This window comes from Scardinius erythrophthalmus (genome assembly GCF_964197995.2).
Source record: "Scardinius erythrophthalmus genome assembly, chromosome: 19".
Taxonomy (NCBI): Eukaryota; Metazoa; Chordata; class Actinopteri; order Cypriniformes; family Leuciscidae; genus Scardinius; species Scardinius erythrophthalmus.
In genome coordinates, this window is record NC_138239.1 from 14,790,322 (window position 1) to 14,807,892 (window position 17,571).

Genomic DNA, 17,571 nt, shown 5'->3' on the forward strand with positions numbered 1-17,571 from the left:
GGAATTGGAGTTCTCCTATCTCCTTTAGTTCTTGATCCGGTTCCTCTGCGTTGGTGAGTTTGTGTTTTGAGGTTCTCCTCTGGATATGTGTCAAACACAATATCCAGTCACGTGACAGATTCATAGCTCATGTGTGACCTCACAAACCCAGCAATATTGGTGTTAACGTAGTCATGGAATGTTTTTTTAAGTAGTTGGCCGGACCATTTGGACCATGAGCTATGAATCTGTCACATGAGCTCATCATGTACAGCAAGACCTGTGTTTCAAGCCGTGTAGATGAAGCTAGACATCAGTCTCTCGAGAACCTGCCACCCACCCAAGCTGCATTGATTCAGCACATCAAAAGAGCACTGCTGCAGGCCAGCTTCTACTGGAATCAGGCAACCGCTGTCCAGCAAGATATCCCAGAGTTTAATGCATGGGGATGGTTTCGGGACTCTACGAGAAAGACTTGGGAACCTTACTGGACTAATCTCGGAGACGCCAGTAAAGCCTGCACCATTCTCCTTCACTGTGGCTGCAAGACAGCATGTAGAGGGCACTGTAAGTGCTGTAAAGCCGGAGTTCGTTGCACTTCTATATGTGCATGTGAGGGTTCTTGTACAAACAATGATGGTGAAGACAATGAGAGATCCAGTGATTGTGAGTGATAATGATAATTCATGTGAGAGACCATGAGAATTCACTGTTGTTTATGTTATTGCTGTTTTTTTGTTATGCTTAGCAAACCTTTAAGAGTTTTGGAAAAATTTACTATATTATTATTTTAATAATTTAACATAATATAAATATTGCCTTGCAATAATAATTGTGTTTTATTCTTTCTTATATGATTACACTTTGAAATGTATTCACCTGTGGTACACTGAAAACCATTTCACTTTTATAAGGAAATGAATCAACATTGAGAATAACCTTCAAAGTTGTGGTAAAAAAAAAAAAGATTTTCAACCACAGCCTTGAAAAGAATACAGGTTCCAGACTTACACAAACATAAATATAAATATGCCAATGGACTTCCTGTGGTCAATAAACATAAAATAGACACCACATCCTCATTTGTAGCGCATTTGGTTCAAAATTTGTAGCCAAAACCATTTTTCGGACATCGGCCATATTGAATTTAGGGAATTTGGGGGTCCTGATATACCCAATCATAAATGTAAGTATTCCTATGGGTTTCCCATGGTCAAAAAAGGTAAAACAGACATCAAGTATGTATTTGTATCTCATCTGGCTCAAAAGCTATAGCCAAAACCCTTTCAGGCGGCGGCCATATTGGATTTGGCCGCCATCTTGGTCTCAGGGACCATTGGCTCGGGCGCCCTGGCTAAATCATTTCAGTATCCCCTCAGCTACATCTGTGCCAAATTTGGTGCTTGTAGATGCATTTGCGCGACAATGGTGTGTAAGGCCCCATACTACAGCCCAAACTGCTTTTTTGGACAGCGGCCATATTGGAATTGGAGGATCGAGGGGTCCAGATATACTGGGTCATAAATATAAACATTCCTATGTGTTTCTCATGATCAATTAAGCTGAAAAACATATCAAGTTTGTATTTGTATCTCATGTGGTTCAAAAGTTAAAGCCGGAACCCTTTTCGGGCGGCGGCCATATTGGATTTGGCCGCCATCTTGGCCCCGAGGGTCGCTGGCTCCGGCGCCCTAGCTAAATCATTTCGGTATGACCTGAGCTACATCTGTGCCAAATTTGGCGCTTTTAGATGAATTTGCGCGAAAATGTGCTTAAGGCCCCCAACTAGAAGTCAATGGGACCCGGAAACTGTCTGGTTACTGATATTCTTCTAAATATCTTCCTTTCTGTTCAGCAGAAAGAAATTCATACAGGTTTGAAACAACATGAGGGTGAGTATATGATGACAGAATTTTCAGTTTAAAGTGGAGTACCGGTATCCCTTTAAGTTATACCTTATAAGCAGTGCATTTATGTCGCCTGTCACTTTAAATGCTTGAGGTCTTGTAAGTCCTGTGGATTCTTATTGGATATCAATGTTTTTAATTGTTCATTAGCCTGAAAAAAAAATCTGAAAGTGATCAAAACAATATTGTTTTTATATGTTGTTATAGTTATAGCTGTGGTGTGGACTTCCTTATTCTCATAGAATTAGAATGATTATTAAAATGTTTAAGTTATAGTTATTAGCATTATTATAATTTGCATCCTTGGTGTTAAACGGCCTTTAACTACACTTAACTCAAATAAAATACATGTTTCATTGCTCCAAAATCAATTAAATGGAAAATGGCCACAAAATTAGTTGGGTTGTAGTTTTGAATCATCATGACATACCTTGATACCAATAACCTAATTGCAATAACAATTAAACCGTTAAACATTTTTAAATGATACCAGTTAGCGCATTATCTTTGGAAGCCCTAAAATATAAAATAAATAAATAAAATGAAACTGGTAAAGAGAAATTTTCTAAAAACTACTCCTAAAAGCAACTAATGCTCTGATTCTTTCTACAGTAATTAGTACTGGTCATTATGATTTCATAATGTCCTCTACAATCAATTTAAATTGTGATGTCACAAAGTCCTCCTGAAATCAAATCAAGTGGGGAAGAATCCTTTATCTGTGTAATTATTTCCCAATCATCTTTCCTCACTATCTCGGTGCTTTCAATCACGAGGAGGATGTGAGGCATACATTTGATGATTAGCTGGATGCCTTTCGTGCTGTTTGCTTTGTGTAGGTCACGGCTCACCTGTGGAGAGTAGCATGTAATCTGGACCGAAGCGCTACAGTGATTCTGGCTGAGAAATAGATGTGCCTGTCACATCGAATTAAATTTTCGAAGAGCTGGCCTGGACCTTGATGAAAAGGAGAGGCTTCTCTACACCAGAAAACAGAAAGAGAGGGAGGGGAGTGGAGTAGCCTACTGGAAAAAGAATGAAGGAAAAAGACAAGGTATGAAGGACAAACACACAGCATATCAACAGGTTAAACAACAGTCTCACAGTCTGCCTCATAAATGCCATTAATAGTGTTTTATCTGACTCGACATCACACTAAATGCAGCGATGGGCCCTCTGGAGTAATTGGGCGGTCAGATGAGTGTCTTTGCTCAAGGACACAGTGGCGATAGCGGATCTGTGTAACTCTCCAGTTCATAGGTCAATGTCATCTTAGTTTAAAACCATGAGCTTGTGGTTGTCAAGGCTTTTTCAAAACTAACCACACTCTTAAAAAAGGCTTCAAAAGTTTTTTTTTTTTTTTGTTGTTGTTGTTGTTTTGTTGTTTTTTTGTAATAGAGGAACAATTTGTGTTTTTTTACTGTATCTCTAAAAAGAAAAATTTTGTGAAAAGAATATATTGATAATCTGAAGAACCTTTCCACCAGGCCTATGAAAAGCATTTTGTGCAAAGGAAAGGTTCCATTGATGATAAAGGTTCTTTCATGGAGTGAGGCAACATGCGATTTCAATCCAGTCGGAAACATGTATGTGCGTGTGCATATGTGACCCTGGACCTCAAAACCACACAAGTCACACGGGTATATTTGTGGCAATAGCCAACAATACATTGTATGGGTCAAAATGATCGATTTTTCTTTTATGCCAAAAATCATTAGGATATTAAGTAAAGATCATTTTTCATCAAGATATTTTGTAAATTTCCTACCGTAAATATATAAAACATTTATTTTTGTGAGTGAATGCAGCACAATCGTGAACATAAATGGACAACTTTTAAAGGCGATTTTCTCAATGTTTCGATTTTTTTGCACCCTCAGATTCCAGATTTTCAAATAGTTGTATCTCTGCTTTCAGATGATGTATAAATCTAAATTTAAAAAAATTGACCCATGTGACTGGTTTTGTGGTTTAGGGTCACATACAGTGCTATGCATAAGTTTAGACACCCATGCTAAAGTTGACTAAAAAGAGGAATAAAAAATCATCTTTTGGAAATTGAACTTAATGCCTTAATTAAAAAAATTAGGAAAACTCCAACCTTTAAGGACACCAATTTTCTTTGTGAATGAATAATGTATCGTAAATAAATAAATGTTCTTCCTTAAAATACAGGGTGCATAAGTTTGGACACCCCTATGTTAAATTCCCATAGAGGCAGGCAGATTTTTATTTTTAGAGGCCAGTTACTTCATGGATCCAGGATACTATGCATTCTGATAAAGTTCCCTTGGCCTCTGGAATTAAAATAGCCCCACATCATCACATAGCCTTCACCATACCTAGAGATTGGCATGGAGTACTTTCCATAAGATCATCTCTCAATGCAAATCAAACTAGCTATTAGGCTAACTGAAATAAAACCATGCCAATCTCTAGGTATGGTGAAGGCTATGTGATGATGTGGGGCTATTTTAATTCCAGAGGCCAAGGGAACTTTATCAGGATGCAGGTAGGTGGGATTTTTCCTAATTTTTTAAATTAAGGCATTAAGTTCAGTTTCCAAAAGATGATTTTTTATTCCTCTTTTTAGTCAACTTTAGTATGGGTGTCTAAACTTATGCATAGCACTGTATATGGTTTCGTCATCATCTGTAATAACATCAGCGTGTACCTGTGTTTTCTGCATATCTCAACTAACACAGCGCGAGCCATGATGGCCGACTCTCAAGAAAATGACTATACTGAACCGGTTCATTTTAATGAGTCAGTGGAATAGAATCACGAAATAGCATCAAACCCGTTCATTAGCTCGTTTTAGCTAACTTTAGATATATAATTGAGAGTGTGGCAGTTTTTGAGATTTCAGGATTCCTCCATTATAATAGATGGACTTGGGCTGCGTCCAAAATCGCATACTCTCTTGAGTAGGTACTCATTTTGAATATAGTATGAATGTGTGAAGTATGAATGTAATTTGGATGTACTACATCCGCCATGCTGTCATTATCATGTGACCTACCAGTGTCAGTTGCGTCGCTTCACTGCGTTTCACAAATCCTCTCCCGTGGACTCATGGGATGTTAAAGTGTCCATCGTACGCACACTTCAGAATCTTGCCGGAAGTAGGTCATCCGGGTGCTTTTTGCCTATACTCTTTTATGAGTACTGTGAATTCAACATACATCTTTTGACACATACTGTTTTTCACCTAATATATAGAGAGGTAAGTATGCGATTTCGGATGCAGCCTTGATCTTGGATCCCCGAAAAAGCTGCCAGGTATAGCAAATATGGCTGGCGAGTGAACAGACTTTCCTATTAAGAAACTTTGTCGTTTTTCGTTTGTGTCCGATTCTAAACTAACCGGGAACCATTACTGTTATGCTGCCTATACTACTTCTGTTTACTCACTTGTTGTTCATGTGACAATGTGTTAAACATTAATTAAAGGCACATTAAGTAAGTTTTTTGCATTACAATATCCAAAAATATATAGCACAATATTATATATTTTGTTGTATATTTCCAAATATTTCCAACAATGTTTAAATCCAGAGAAATTTGCCGTTTTAACCAGCGTAACGGAGTAAGATCGTTTTGACCAAGTAACGGCTCTCCACAATTTTATTTCATCAAATAAAGTGACTTGTATGAGTAGTAATTCAGCACTCGAGGCTATTTTCATTAGAATGTTATAAAATAATGTAAATTTAGGTGATCAAATGTAATTGTAAAATGTTAAACGTAACTTTAATTGCAATAGACATAAACAACATAACGAAAGGAGAGGCAGTGGCCAACTTCGGCATATAGGCATAATACAAAACAGCAACGTAAAATGTCCCAGGCCTGGACAGGTTCTCTCTCGTCATTTCTTTGAAATGGGATATTTCTGTATCACAAATGCAAGTAGTATTACTAAAGTGCATGACAGCATCAATTTGGAGTAAATTTATTCTTAATACAAAAAGCCCTAGTTTATCTTTATATGGACCAGCCTGACCAGTAGCATGATTTGATATAAAGAATTAACTTTTATGAGTTATAAGTTGCAATTAGTTTAATTTGAAGATTTTAAATGTTATCTAAACTCAGCTCTTTTGGAGATTTTGGTCTTTCCAATTCAAGTAGCTACTTACATAGAAAATAGCTGCCCGGGATCTTACGCATGAGTGCCACATTTTTAAGATGCCATTACTTCATCTAGCAGCTTTTTTTTTTTTTTTTTAAATACAAGAGCGTGTCTTGTATGAATGGTCCTTTTGAACATCTAAGACCTTGTCTGCCCTCTGGGAACACTTTCTCTCCAGAACTCTCTGTACAGAAGCATCTTTGACAAGAGAGATTAATCTAAGATAGAGGAGTATGGAGTTTAATGTTTACACCCACCAAACAGATTAATTAGAGGAATAGAGGAAGCACACAGTCAGGGACAAAATGCTCATTTATCATGAAGGGAAATGATGGAGAGCGAGCGAGATGGAGGAAGAGAGAGGCGCAGATGTTAATGCGCAGTCCGTCTGCTTTACAGAGAGGAAGTCGACGCAGTGTGAATTGTAGCGAATCATATTACAGGCTTCTCAACCTCTGAAAACGAACAGCATTCGGACACAGAAAAATGACAGTTTGTAATTCACTTCCCTGTGTGAACAATTTGGCTTTTGAATCCTCCCACAACAGCTTCTGTCAATCATTCAGTCATACTCTTCACAGACTGCTTCAAAAAGTCAATGTTAGCGAACAAGTCGCTATAGTCAGCGAGTAGCCTATGTGAAAATGCTATATTGTTGTTTTTTTGTCAACATTTTGATTAATATGCACGAAATGATCAATTCTGTGTGTATGTAGGCTTATAGGTATAAAGGCCTCTGATGAATGAGTCAATTCTGTTTAAATTCCCTGTTATTTTATTAAAGCAAAATGAAGTGAAACCAGAACATGGAGCAAATTTATTAATCAAAAATGAAAGAAAAATGAAAATGCCGCCATTTACTCACCCAAACCTGCGAGTTTCTCTCTTCAGTAGAACACAAAAGAAGATACATATAAAGAATGTTGGTAAACAAACAGTTTTTGGTAAAGTTTTGTGTGAATCCTGCCCATGGCCTACAGAGAAACAAATGTAACAGTGTTATTTTAGTATTATTTATATACTGATTTATATACGGATTTATTCATATAAATGTTCCCATTGTTTCACTTGAATGTGTTTTTGTAAGTTTTAAAGGTTTTTATTTCTTTTTAGCTTTAATTTATATTTCAGTTTTAGTCTGAGCAATTTGAATTACTTAAACTTATTTTATTTCAGTTCGCTGCCAAGGCAAAACATCTAGTTTCCATTTTAGTTTGTCATCTTTAAATGAACAAAAACAGTTTTAATAGTTTTAGTTGATATCTACACCGCGTCAGATCACTGACAATAATTATCATTAATTCTCCAATAACCCCCCTAATCATTCTATTTAGAATATTTTGACCATTCTGATTCTGACAGATTATGAGGTGATCATTGCATTAATGAAAATGCAGCAGCAGCAAAAGCAAACACGTTCTTTCTCTCGATAAACAGGATTTGGAATGGTAGAAAGTTTTTACACACCAGCTGGTCATTGAGACCTGAAGCACAAGACACTATTCATCAACCTCCACGAGATGCCAAAAACACATAGAACAGAGTATCTCTCTCCTTCACACACAGAAATACACACACCACACACAGCTGTGTCCTGATGAATGCTCCTGATTTATTCTGCAGGAACTGGGGACATTTGTTACTTGCGACACCTCCCTCTCTTCCTCTCGGTTTCTTACTTTGATAAAGCTGCCAGCTGCTCCAGTTACAAACACTCTTTTGATCTCTCGACTTCTGCTGGCCAAAACGGACTTCCGTCTCCGAAAAAAAAAAAAAAAACCCTCACACAGAGCAAGAGACAATGGGGTGCCAGAACAGAGCCTATATAAGCCAATGGATTGAGAGACGTACTCTAGTGAGTAAGAAAGATAGTTTAAAATCCATTCCAAACTTAATAATCTAAAGACCCCCTTTGAATCATTCATGTGCCGTTACAGTAGGTCAGATCAGTGTGAAGCAAGGTTAAATTCTCTAGGGAGATATATTACATGAGGTGAATAAACCCAAAAGGTGCAAAAGTGTCATGTGAACAAAAACTTGAATGTCTAACATCTTAGGAGTATATAGAATATAAAAAGACCACAATTATAGCCACCCCTAGACATTATTATGATTAAAGTATCTCTGAAGTATTCCCATTCGTATTAAAAAAAAAAAAAAAAAAATTTAGCACACCAGGGTGACTAGGAACATGAAATTGTCTAGCCATGACGTCTTGTTTCACAGGAGTATAAATATGAGGAAACACAAAAGCCAAATTCCTTTAATCAACCATCACAATGAGTAAAACCAACAAATATAGTTCTGATGTGCAGAAAAATATTGTTGAGCATCACAAAATAGAGAGTGGCTGTAAGAAAATGGCTGAAGTATTGAAAATTCACATGTCCACCGTCAGGGCAATAATTAAAAAGTTCCAATCAACTAAAGATATTGCGAATCTGCCTGGAAGAGGACATGTGTCTATATCGTCCTAATGCACGGTGAGGAGGAAAGTTTGAGTGGCCAAAGAATCTCCAAGGATCCCAGCTGGAGAATTGCAGAAAATAGTTGAGTCTTGGGGTCAGAAAGCCTAAACCCCAAGAGCACATTCATCACCACATGTTGTTTGAGAGGGTTTAAAACAAAAATCCTGTGCTCTCATCCAAAAACAAACTCCAGTATATTCAGTTGTCAGACACGACTGGAACTTCAAACAGGACTGGATTCTGTGGTCAGATGAAAAAAGAAAGAAAAGAAAATAGCTTTTTGGCAGCAAACCCACCTGATGAGTTTGGTGCACACAGAGATAAAAAGTACCCCGTGCCCATGGTTAAATATGCAGCTGGATCTTTAATGTTGTGGGCCTATTTTTTGTTCAGATACACGGTATCATGGATTCTATCAAAAAATCTAAACCGGACAGCCTCTGCTAGAAATCTTATAATGGGCCGTGGCTGGATCTTCCATCAGGACAATGATCAAAATCAACACAAAATGGGTCACTGAGCACAAAATTAAGGTTCTGCCATGGCCACCCCTGTCCCCAGGCCTGATAGAAGACTAAAGAGGAGAGGGAGATCTCGTGGATCTGGAGAGATTCTGTATGGAGGAACGGTTTCTGATCTCTTGTCAGGTGTTCTCCAAACTCATCAGGCATTAAAAGCTCAGAGATGCTCTCTTGGCAAAAAGTATTGAATAAACGTTTGCCATTTATTGTGGCAAAAGTGTATTAGAGAAAACATTTCATGTGATTTCACCCCATTTTCAATTGTTTGACTTCAATGAAAGATTGGATTTAAAAAAAATAAAAGGTCAAAAAGATTAACAATTCAGATTTGCACATGCTTCTTTGTTCATATTTACCAAGGCAAGGGTGCCAATAATCCTGACCAGGACTGTAGATCATATTTAGATTGCATTTTAGAGTCTGCATCAAGTTCACAGTAAGCACAAATAACATCCATCCGTTTCTGCCCTAAGGTCCGACTTCACAGAATCTGCTTCATTACACGGTACAGCAAATAAACCTGTGACATTTAAACTGGCTGCCGTTTCTTTAATTGAATGTAACTTACCCGAGCACAAGGCTACAAACTCAAAACTGCAGTGAGCTTGCTCTGATGTCCTCAGTGAAGAATGGTCTAAATAAAACAGTCTCATCTTACGAGCAATCAAACTGTACCATACGGGAAACACAGCCCTTTATTTCACACATTACATGAAAAACAGGTTGTCTTCCGTTTCATCTCATTCTGTTTTTATACACAATGTAAAAACTATATGAAGTTATGAAAATTTGATACACTTTGATATATACTCAGTGTTCATATTTCTGAAAAATACATTATAATTATCAATTCAATATATATTTATTATACACACACGTTAGCAAAATGGACAAAAGTATTAGTGAATAGCATATCAGAAATAAATATCTGACAAACCATTTTGGAAAACCGGAATATCAAACAAACTGGAAAGTTTGCTGGAAAATTTCAGCAAAAAAGTCTCTTTAAAAACAAAAGCAAACACTCTTGCACTGAAGATTTTTTTATTCATAAGGTTTTACTGCTAACAGGCCATTGAGAAACGTGCTACAGCACAGAAATCTCTACACAGAAACTCTTGCATATGCTCCTATAAACTACAAATACTTCAAATATCATCATTCAGTTTGTCTTAAAGTACAGGTGCATCAAAATCAGATGAATTATTAAAATAATTGTGTAATTAACCAATTAGAAGCTGGTGATTGTGACCTGTGAGGAAAAATTCCCTGAGGGCATTGTTTGTTGTTTTTTTGCTTGAGAAACCTTCCCTTTATTAATATAATAGTAAGGCTTAGTTGATTGCTCTTCAAAATGAAGATTAATACAAATTCAGTCAGTCAACATATAAAGCATGTTTTCCATTCTGAAGCTTCACTCAGTGGGATAAAAATGGTCTAAAAACACACTATTTATTTGTGCAGTTGCAATGCATTTCAAATAAGTAAAAAATTTAGGATGAGGACAAAAAAAACAAAATCACATTAGTACATATTGTGCTTGGTTGTTTACAAAACATTTCCCAATAGAAAATACTGTATAAATAAAAAGAAAATTTTGCTAAATATCCTTCAGTGAGGACAAGAACCAAGCAGTTCCTACAAGGGTTAGTACTTTTGTCCGCTTAGGTGTGAAAGCAAACAGCCAGCAGCCCCTCCAGACACAAGCTCACGCCTCCTCTGAGGTCAAACGACCTTTCAAAAACTCCATATGACCCGTTACATATGAAGTCTGATGGCTGAATGAAGGATCAGGATGTCGAGATAAGGTGCACTGACGGACATTAATTTGCACTGACATGGGAGCATTTATAAGTCACTCTAAAACAATACATTCGACAAGCGGCAGTAAATGCACTGATTCCACTGGACATTTAGCTCAGAGCCTACAAAACCAAATACTTCCAGTTATTGTCGGGTTTTGTAACAAAGTCATCTGCTTTAACTTTACATGGATCTAAATCCCAATTACATCCAGTTCTATTGAAAGCAGCGTTTTTCCCCAAACAAAACAAAAAGGAAACACCAGTAGCACCAATAAACTGCGTGAACAGTGAGGCAGACAAGCTTGGGAAGATTTCTACAGCGACAAAGATGAGAGTGCAGGAGCGGAGTGAAGGACGGACTGCCTCGTGCACATTTACCTGTTAGACTGCGTGAAAGTGAGTGTGAGTGTGTGTGAACTGTAAATGTGTATGGACCTCTGAAAAATGCATTTGTTTGAGTGAGTGAGTGAGTGGTGTGTGAGTGTGAATATATGTGAGAAACTGTGAGGGTGTTCACACACCAGATTTAATCGTGTTAGTCCGTGAACCAGACCAAGGTAGTAGATTCATTAAACTGGTTAAAAAAAGAACACAACACAAAATAATATCAGCAAGTTAGTAAAATTCTTACTAAGAATGTTTTATTAAAATAAATGCCAAGGAGGTTAATAAGAAAAAAATAACAGCATACACCATAAAAACTAAACGCAAGCATGTAAAAATACCTATGACAAGAGGAACTAATAAGTTGCTAATGAGTTAAACAAGCTAAAGAATCAGCAAGAAAACAAAAATAACTGTAGGAAAAGGCAACGCTCCCAATGAGAGAGACATATCTGAGTAGAGTGGGCCGAGAGGGAGGGCAGAGGAGAAGAGAGGACATGAAAAAACAAACCAAAAACGTGTAGTGGGTTTCATCACAAAAGGAGATCAGAAAAAATGACTTGTACATAGAAAATGAAGTTAGAAAAATACATTAGAAACCTGTAACAATGGCTGTAATTTACATTATTACACATGTAGTAGGCAGGCGGAAGAGAACACAAGAGATTTCTCCATACACCTGATGGACTAACCCAAGTCCAAAACATTAACAGCACGTAGTAACATGGCAGAGGGGATTCGTTTAATACTGTCCATTTCTCTGTAGCCATCTCTGCTCCTCTCTAATATTGCATTTCATTATTTTAATGTTTAAAAAACATGTATCTAACACTGAGAAGAGAGAGAGAGAGGAAAAAAAAAGACATTGACCTTTTTTGTGTAACAAAAGTGAAGAACAAGACTAAACCAGAGCCTGCCAGGGTTACAGGACACAAAGTTGAGCGTGATCTTATTCAATCTGACCAACACCTCCGGTTGTTTCAACGATTGAAAACTGCACGGGGAGATTTGATCTTTAGATTGTGATTTGATACTGTGGCTCTTGCGTGACTGTTCACGGGTTTGGCACGAATGCGGCAGCAGACGGATATCCTTGTGACCTTCTTCTCACAAACACTTTTAATAAATTGCTATATTTTCTCTCCCCCGGCGTTATTTCTTTTTCTCAAATCAGTGCACGGTAAAGCTACATATTTGGGTTGTGGAACACCAAAAAGGCCATTCCCAAAGTGAGCTAAATACTTCTTTCCCTCTGCCCTTCTCTCTCCCGGGCTTTGAAAACATAAAGCAAAAAAATTACTTCCTTGGCATAAAAATAAGTATGTTTTGGCAAACACGATTGCAATGATTGAAAGTTTTCAGTTTGCAAGTTTTGAAACAAGAGGAGGTTTCAGGTGAAGTCCAATTAAATGATTTCTTTTAGAAATCTCCCTTCTAAAACACCTGGCAGACTTCCACATCATGATTGGCAGTTGTTCTCGACAAAAATCACAGTAACCAAATACATAGACAGCATTGCTGATTTTGTCCTCATAATATAAGAAGAATAATGCAATAAAATCAAGAGAAAAATAAAACACTTTGTTCAAATGGGGATTAAAGGGAAAACAACCAGACTTCAACTTAATTTTGGGAAGACGAATCATGGCACATAGTTAGCTGGTCAAATGACTGCTATTCCTTTGCATAGAATAGATTCAGTGGCACAACACTGCAACAGCCTTGTGGTTTAACTCTTGGGGTGCTTCCTCTTCACAAACCCTCCCTCGCTCTGCGCTCTCCTAGTTGGTGCTAGATATTATTGAACAGAATGTAACACTCGGAAAAAGAAACGACCGTCGGTAAGGCACTTATCTCTCTAACTGTACTCTTCTCCTCTCACGTCATGCAATTCCTCCAACATTCCAAGGTTTGACTATTTTGGTCTGCTTTTTTTCCCCCCTGGCCAATAGTATCCAAAGTCACACAACATTTCTTTACCACATTTCGCTGTACTATTCTACAAACGTTTTTATATATATCTTTTTTTTTGTATTACGTTTCATATTTTGTAACTGCAAGTTAAGTATAAAAAGCTAAAATTGCCAAAAATATATATTTCTCCAGCACCCTGTAAAAGTATCTAATTTTGATCTTTCTGTATTTTAATATGCAATGACATATCTACATTTGTATACATTTTATATATATATCATGTATGTATAAAGCAATTCGAACAGGCAGACATGGCTTTCACATCCTATGTTTTTTTAAGGGGGTGTATAGAAATGAGAGAGTGGGCTCAGTAGCTGGGGTTGTGCAGGACACATTGCGGATGGGCTATCTGAAACGGGCGTTTGAAACTAATCGAAATAACTCAGTTGCTTCTCATTCGTGAATTTAAGTTAATAAGGGCATTAACAAGAACACTTGCATTTTGTTTCAGCTCAGCTGACTGATTTTTGGTGGGAGGTGGGAGTTTTTTTTCTATAGAATAAATCAGCAGAAACAAAAAAGAAAAGTGTGTACACAGCAGTGAGGTAATGCCCTCCCCCGTTCTATCTACCTCATTCATCTTCCTTAGTGTTTTTTTGTACATCCTCAAGGAAATTAGCGTCTTGTGGTACAATTCATCACCATTTCATCCATTTTTGATTCATTATTATAACATATAGATACAGGCATGGCACCAAACCTTTTCAAACCCAAGACTAGCATGACAGAACCCTTGGTGGTTAGATACATACTTGTGTGTGTATAATATATATATACACATACATATATATATATATACATACATACATACATATACATATATATATATATATATATATATATATATGTGTGTGTGTGTGTGTGTGTGTGTGTGTGTATGTATGAGAAATTCATTAAATGGAAACCCTTTGGCTAAATGCGCACACGTAATACTTTGTGTTTTTTTTTTTTGTGTGTGTTTTTTTTTTTTATCTTTTATCTCACAGCTCATTCAAAGAAAGATTTGTAGAAAGTTCAGGCACTGTATGTAGGGAGGGGTTGAGAGTTTTTGGGATGGCATAGTTCGGTAAACTGATTCCGGTTCATATCCCAGCTGTCCAACCCTGAATATCCTAGATTTAAAGACTCCAAAAACACTTCACCCCAATCTCTCCTGCTATTGCCCTGCCTGACTCTGCCTACTGCCCCCTACTGAGCTGGCACAGATACTGCAATGAGCAGTACGTATAAATCTGCTAGTATTGCCAAACGCTAATAAGATACATGGAAACATAAGAAATAAAATAGGGAGAAGTAACAGAACAAAGAAATCAAAACAAGCTTTTTGCAATCTGTCATTGTAGCCATGCTCTAAGTCAGCTGGACAGGCACACCCAGAATGTGTCAGCACAGTAAAACTAATCAAATGAAAAACACAGGATTACATCAGAGAAGGACAGGAAATACACAAGTTGGTGTGAGTGCAGATTTCTTTCCTTCTTTTTCTTTTGTTGATTCATAGTGACAGTTTAAATGGGTGGGGTAGCGTATAGACATAATCTGGATCCTGACGCCCCGTTTAGCGTTATAACTGATAAAACTGGGGTCATCATCATTTTATTTATTTTTTAACTGGAGCTTTGTGAGTATAAATGCATTTAAGGGCTGAATTAGCAGAAGACGCTTCTTTATTGCTTTTAAACTTCAGTGCAGATTTTTGGGTAACGCAACATCACTGTTAACATCCACCCAGTCATTTGAGGTTTAAAAAGAAAAAGAAAGAAATAATAAAAAAACAACATAAAATAATAAAGTATCATAGTTGTTATCGCTACACAACGTGTTGGTATGGAGGGTTGTTGTGTTTTATGTTGGTTTGTGTTAGGATCACTGCTCGGACAGGTGCCTCTCTCTCTGCGTCCACCAGGCTAGCAAAAGGCAATTACCAGTTAATCTGATCAGCAGGCAGGCTTGGGCGGCTCATCATTGGGTGAAGAGTTCAGAGTTCAGAGGTCATTTGTTAGTTGCCGGTGGCGGCTAGGTGGTTAGGAACAAAAACAACAAAAAGAAAAAAAAAAGGTAGAAAAGATATTAGTTAGCAAGAAGAGACCGGAATGACATCATTTTAACAGCAAAATGAATGCAATCTTTGTTTAACCCCCAAATCCATGGCCAAGAGACAAACACAGGCTAAACCTCGTTATGATCATGACACACTAACGTCATGATCAGAGTTCAATCAGAACGTTATTACATGTAATCAAAGCGCTAAAATGCCCCATGTTCCCACAAACAAAAGCAGAGAGGTATAACGTAGACAAACGAGAAACACATAAAAAAAAAAAAAAAAACTAGTAACATTTTAGTGTCGAGTCGAAATGCGTGTTACGAACAGTGTAATTAGTTGTGAGGGGGAATCAGAAAGCTAGTGCTACGTTACGCAAATAAACAGATAAAGGTCGCAAAATATCACTGGATTTTTCTCTTTATTTTCAGTAAACGTATACACAGGATTCAAATATACATCTGCTATAAAAAATACTCAAGAAATAGTACCTTTAGTAAAACTAAAAGATAACTGGGTGTGAAGTACATTTTACACTTAAAGAGATGAACAAACAAAATCCGATGAGATTAACCTGAGACATAAAAAAAATTGTGAGGTAATAACTTAAGCACTTAGACAATGGCTTTGCTGGCAACGGAAAATTATTCCAGTCCCTTCTTTGTATTTTAAAACGATTTAAACAAATCAGAAAAACAAAGCAACACAAAACAAATAATAAAATCTATTTTTTGGATCTAGATGTAGTTAAGGAACGCACTGATATATAAAACTTAAACAAATGGCATTTAATTCAGTTACAGTCATGTTTCCATAAACCTGAGTGTTTCCAGAGGCATTTCATATGTAAACACATTTCCACAGTAAAGATACGCAGTGTATAATATAAATGTATACAATCCCCCGTTCAGAGATAATGCAATACAAAGAATAAAAAAGGTAGAAGTATCTTTTTCTAACTAACCTCTGTCTGCGGTCACTATCCTTTGGTAAGGATGGACCCGTGAATCATGTCTCCGCACTTTAGTAGCCATTGCACCTAGATTACAACAGGTCCATAAGGTTAGAAATGTTTCAGCCCAGAAGAAAAAGACATGTAAAGCCTGTTGAGCACAGCTAGACCATGCAACCAGCCTCAAACGCTGCAGCAGAACTGTACAAACCAGAGAAATACAGAGCATTTGGACCTTTTATTTAAGAGATCCGTTCAAAAAGAGGCTCAATTTGAGCAGGCTAGCTGTGAAACAGGCTTTACATGAATTCGCATCTATATTTAAATTTAAATTGTTTCTACATATAATACATATTCACAATATGAAACATTGGGTAGACAATTCATAAAAAAATACAAGTGTACTAATGCATACCAAAAAAAAAAACAGAATTTAATCAATGTAAAACTTACAACTTAAAATTACATAGTAATTGGTTTAACTCGTAAGATTTGAGACGGGCGGGCAATGGGGAAAAAAAACAAGGTGTGTTTTAGTAAAAAACTAATTACTACAGTGGAAGCAGCGTCATTTGATAGCAAATTGTAATCAAGTTTTGACACCCTGTGATTACTGTGTGACAGCACCTGGTTTTCTACATTTCAGCAAACCGGCTAAAATACTAACTCTGCTCTGCTCACAAGACTACATATGTAAAAAAACAAGATGACCAGTGAAAACCAAAATAGACGGAAAATTCTAAGCACGTTGATTATAAAATTAATTAATTTACATTATCTCCTTGTTCAATCTCAAAGGTAATGCACAGAACAAATCGATTTGAAACAACTGTTGATAGTGGAGTAGTAATTGCTTCCATGGTGAAGGTCAAAATTCTCTATAAATTGTGAAAGTGAAAATGCATTTTCACACATGAATGAAGTTGTTTTCCTTTACGTCACATGTTACTTGCTCTCTATAGTCAATCAATTATATATATATATAATATATTTACACAATTTTTTTTTTTAATTGTGCTTGGAATGGAATAACAGATAGATGTGGAGCTGGCTGTTGTAAATATTGTTGGTCTCAGACTCAAAACAACATAATATAAACAGTGGAAACAGACAAAATTTACTTATTTCTAATACCTCAGTTATTATCATACTGTGCTATATTCCTATATCAATGCACAAAACTGAATAAAGCTTGCATTATAACCCGTATTATCAGCTTTTAGAATGCAACCCAACTGATAAAACAAAATTCACTTAACGCGGTGTGACAATTTACAGGTTATTTAGTTATAAATTGAAAGGGTTGATGGGTTGTATTTTGCATTAAAGCAAGGGAATTTTGTAAAATCAGATGCGTTGATGTAACATTAAATTACCACAGTTTTGATTTGTTTCACTCTTG

General features: G+C 36.8%; 1 protein-coding gene across 4 annotated transcripts in view; it reads right to left on the reverse strand.

Annotated features, from left to right (window-relative positions):
* Positions 1-14,150: 14,150 nt before the first annotated feature.
* qkia (QKI, KH domain containing, RNA binding a) overlaps positions 14,151-17,571 on the reverse strand; it is a 77,561-nt gene continuing 74,140 nt past the window's right edge. For all 4 annotated transcript variants that reach the window (XM_081347761.1, XM_081347759.1, XM_081347760.1 and 1 more), the window contains exons 7-8: positions 16,182-16,256; positions 14,151-15,189 (exon numbers count right to left, since the gene is read on the reverse strand). In XM_081347761.1, the coding sequence (XP_081203887.1) occupies positions 15,173-15,189; positions 16,182-16,256 (92 nt within the window). In that variant the 3' untranslated portion in view covers positions 14,151-15,172. The remainder of the gene's footprint in view (positions 15,190-16,181; positions 16,257-17,571) is intronic.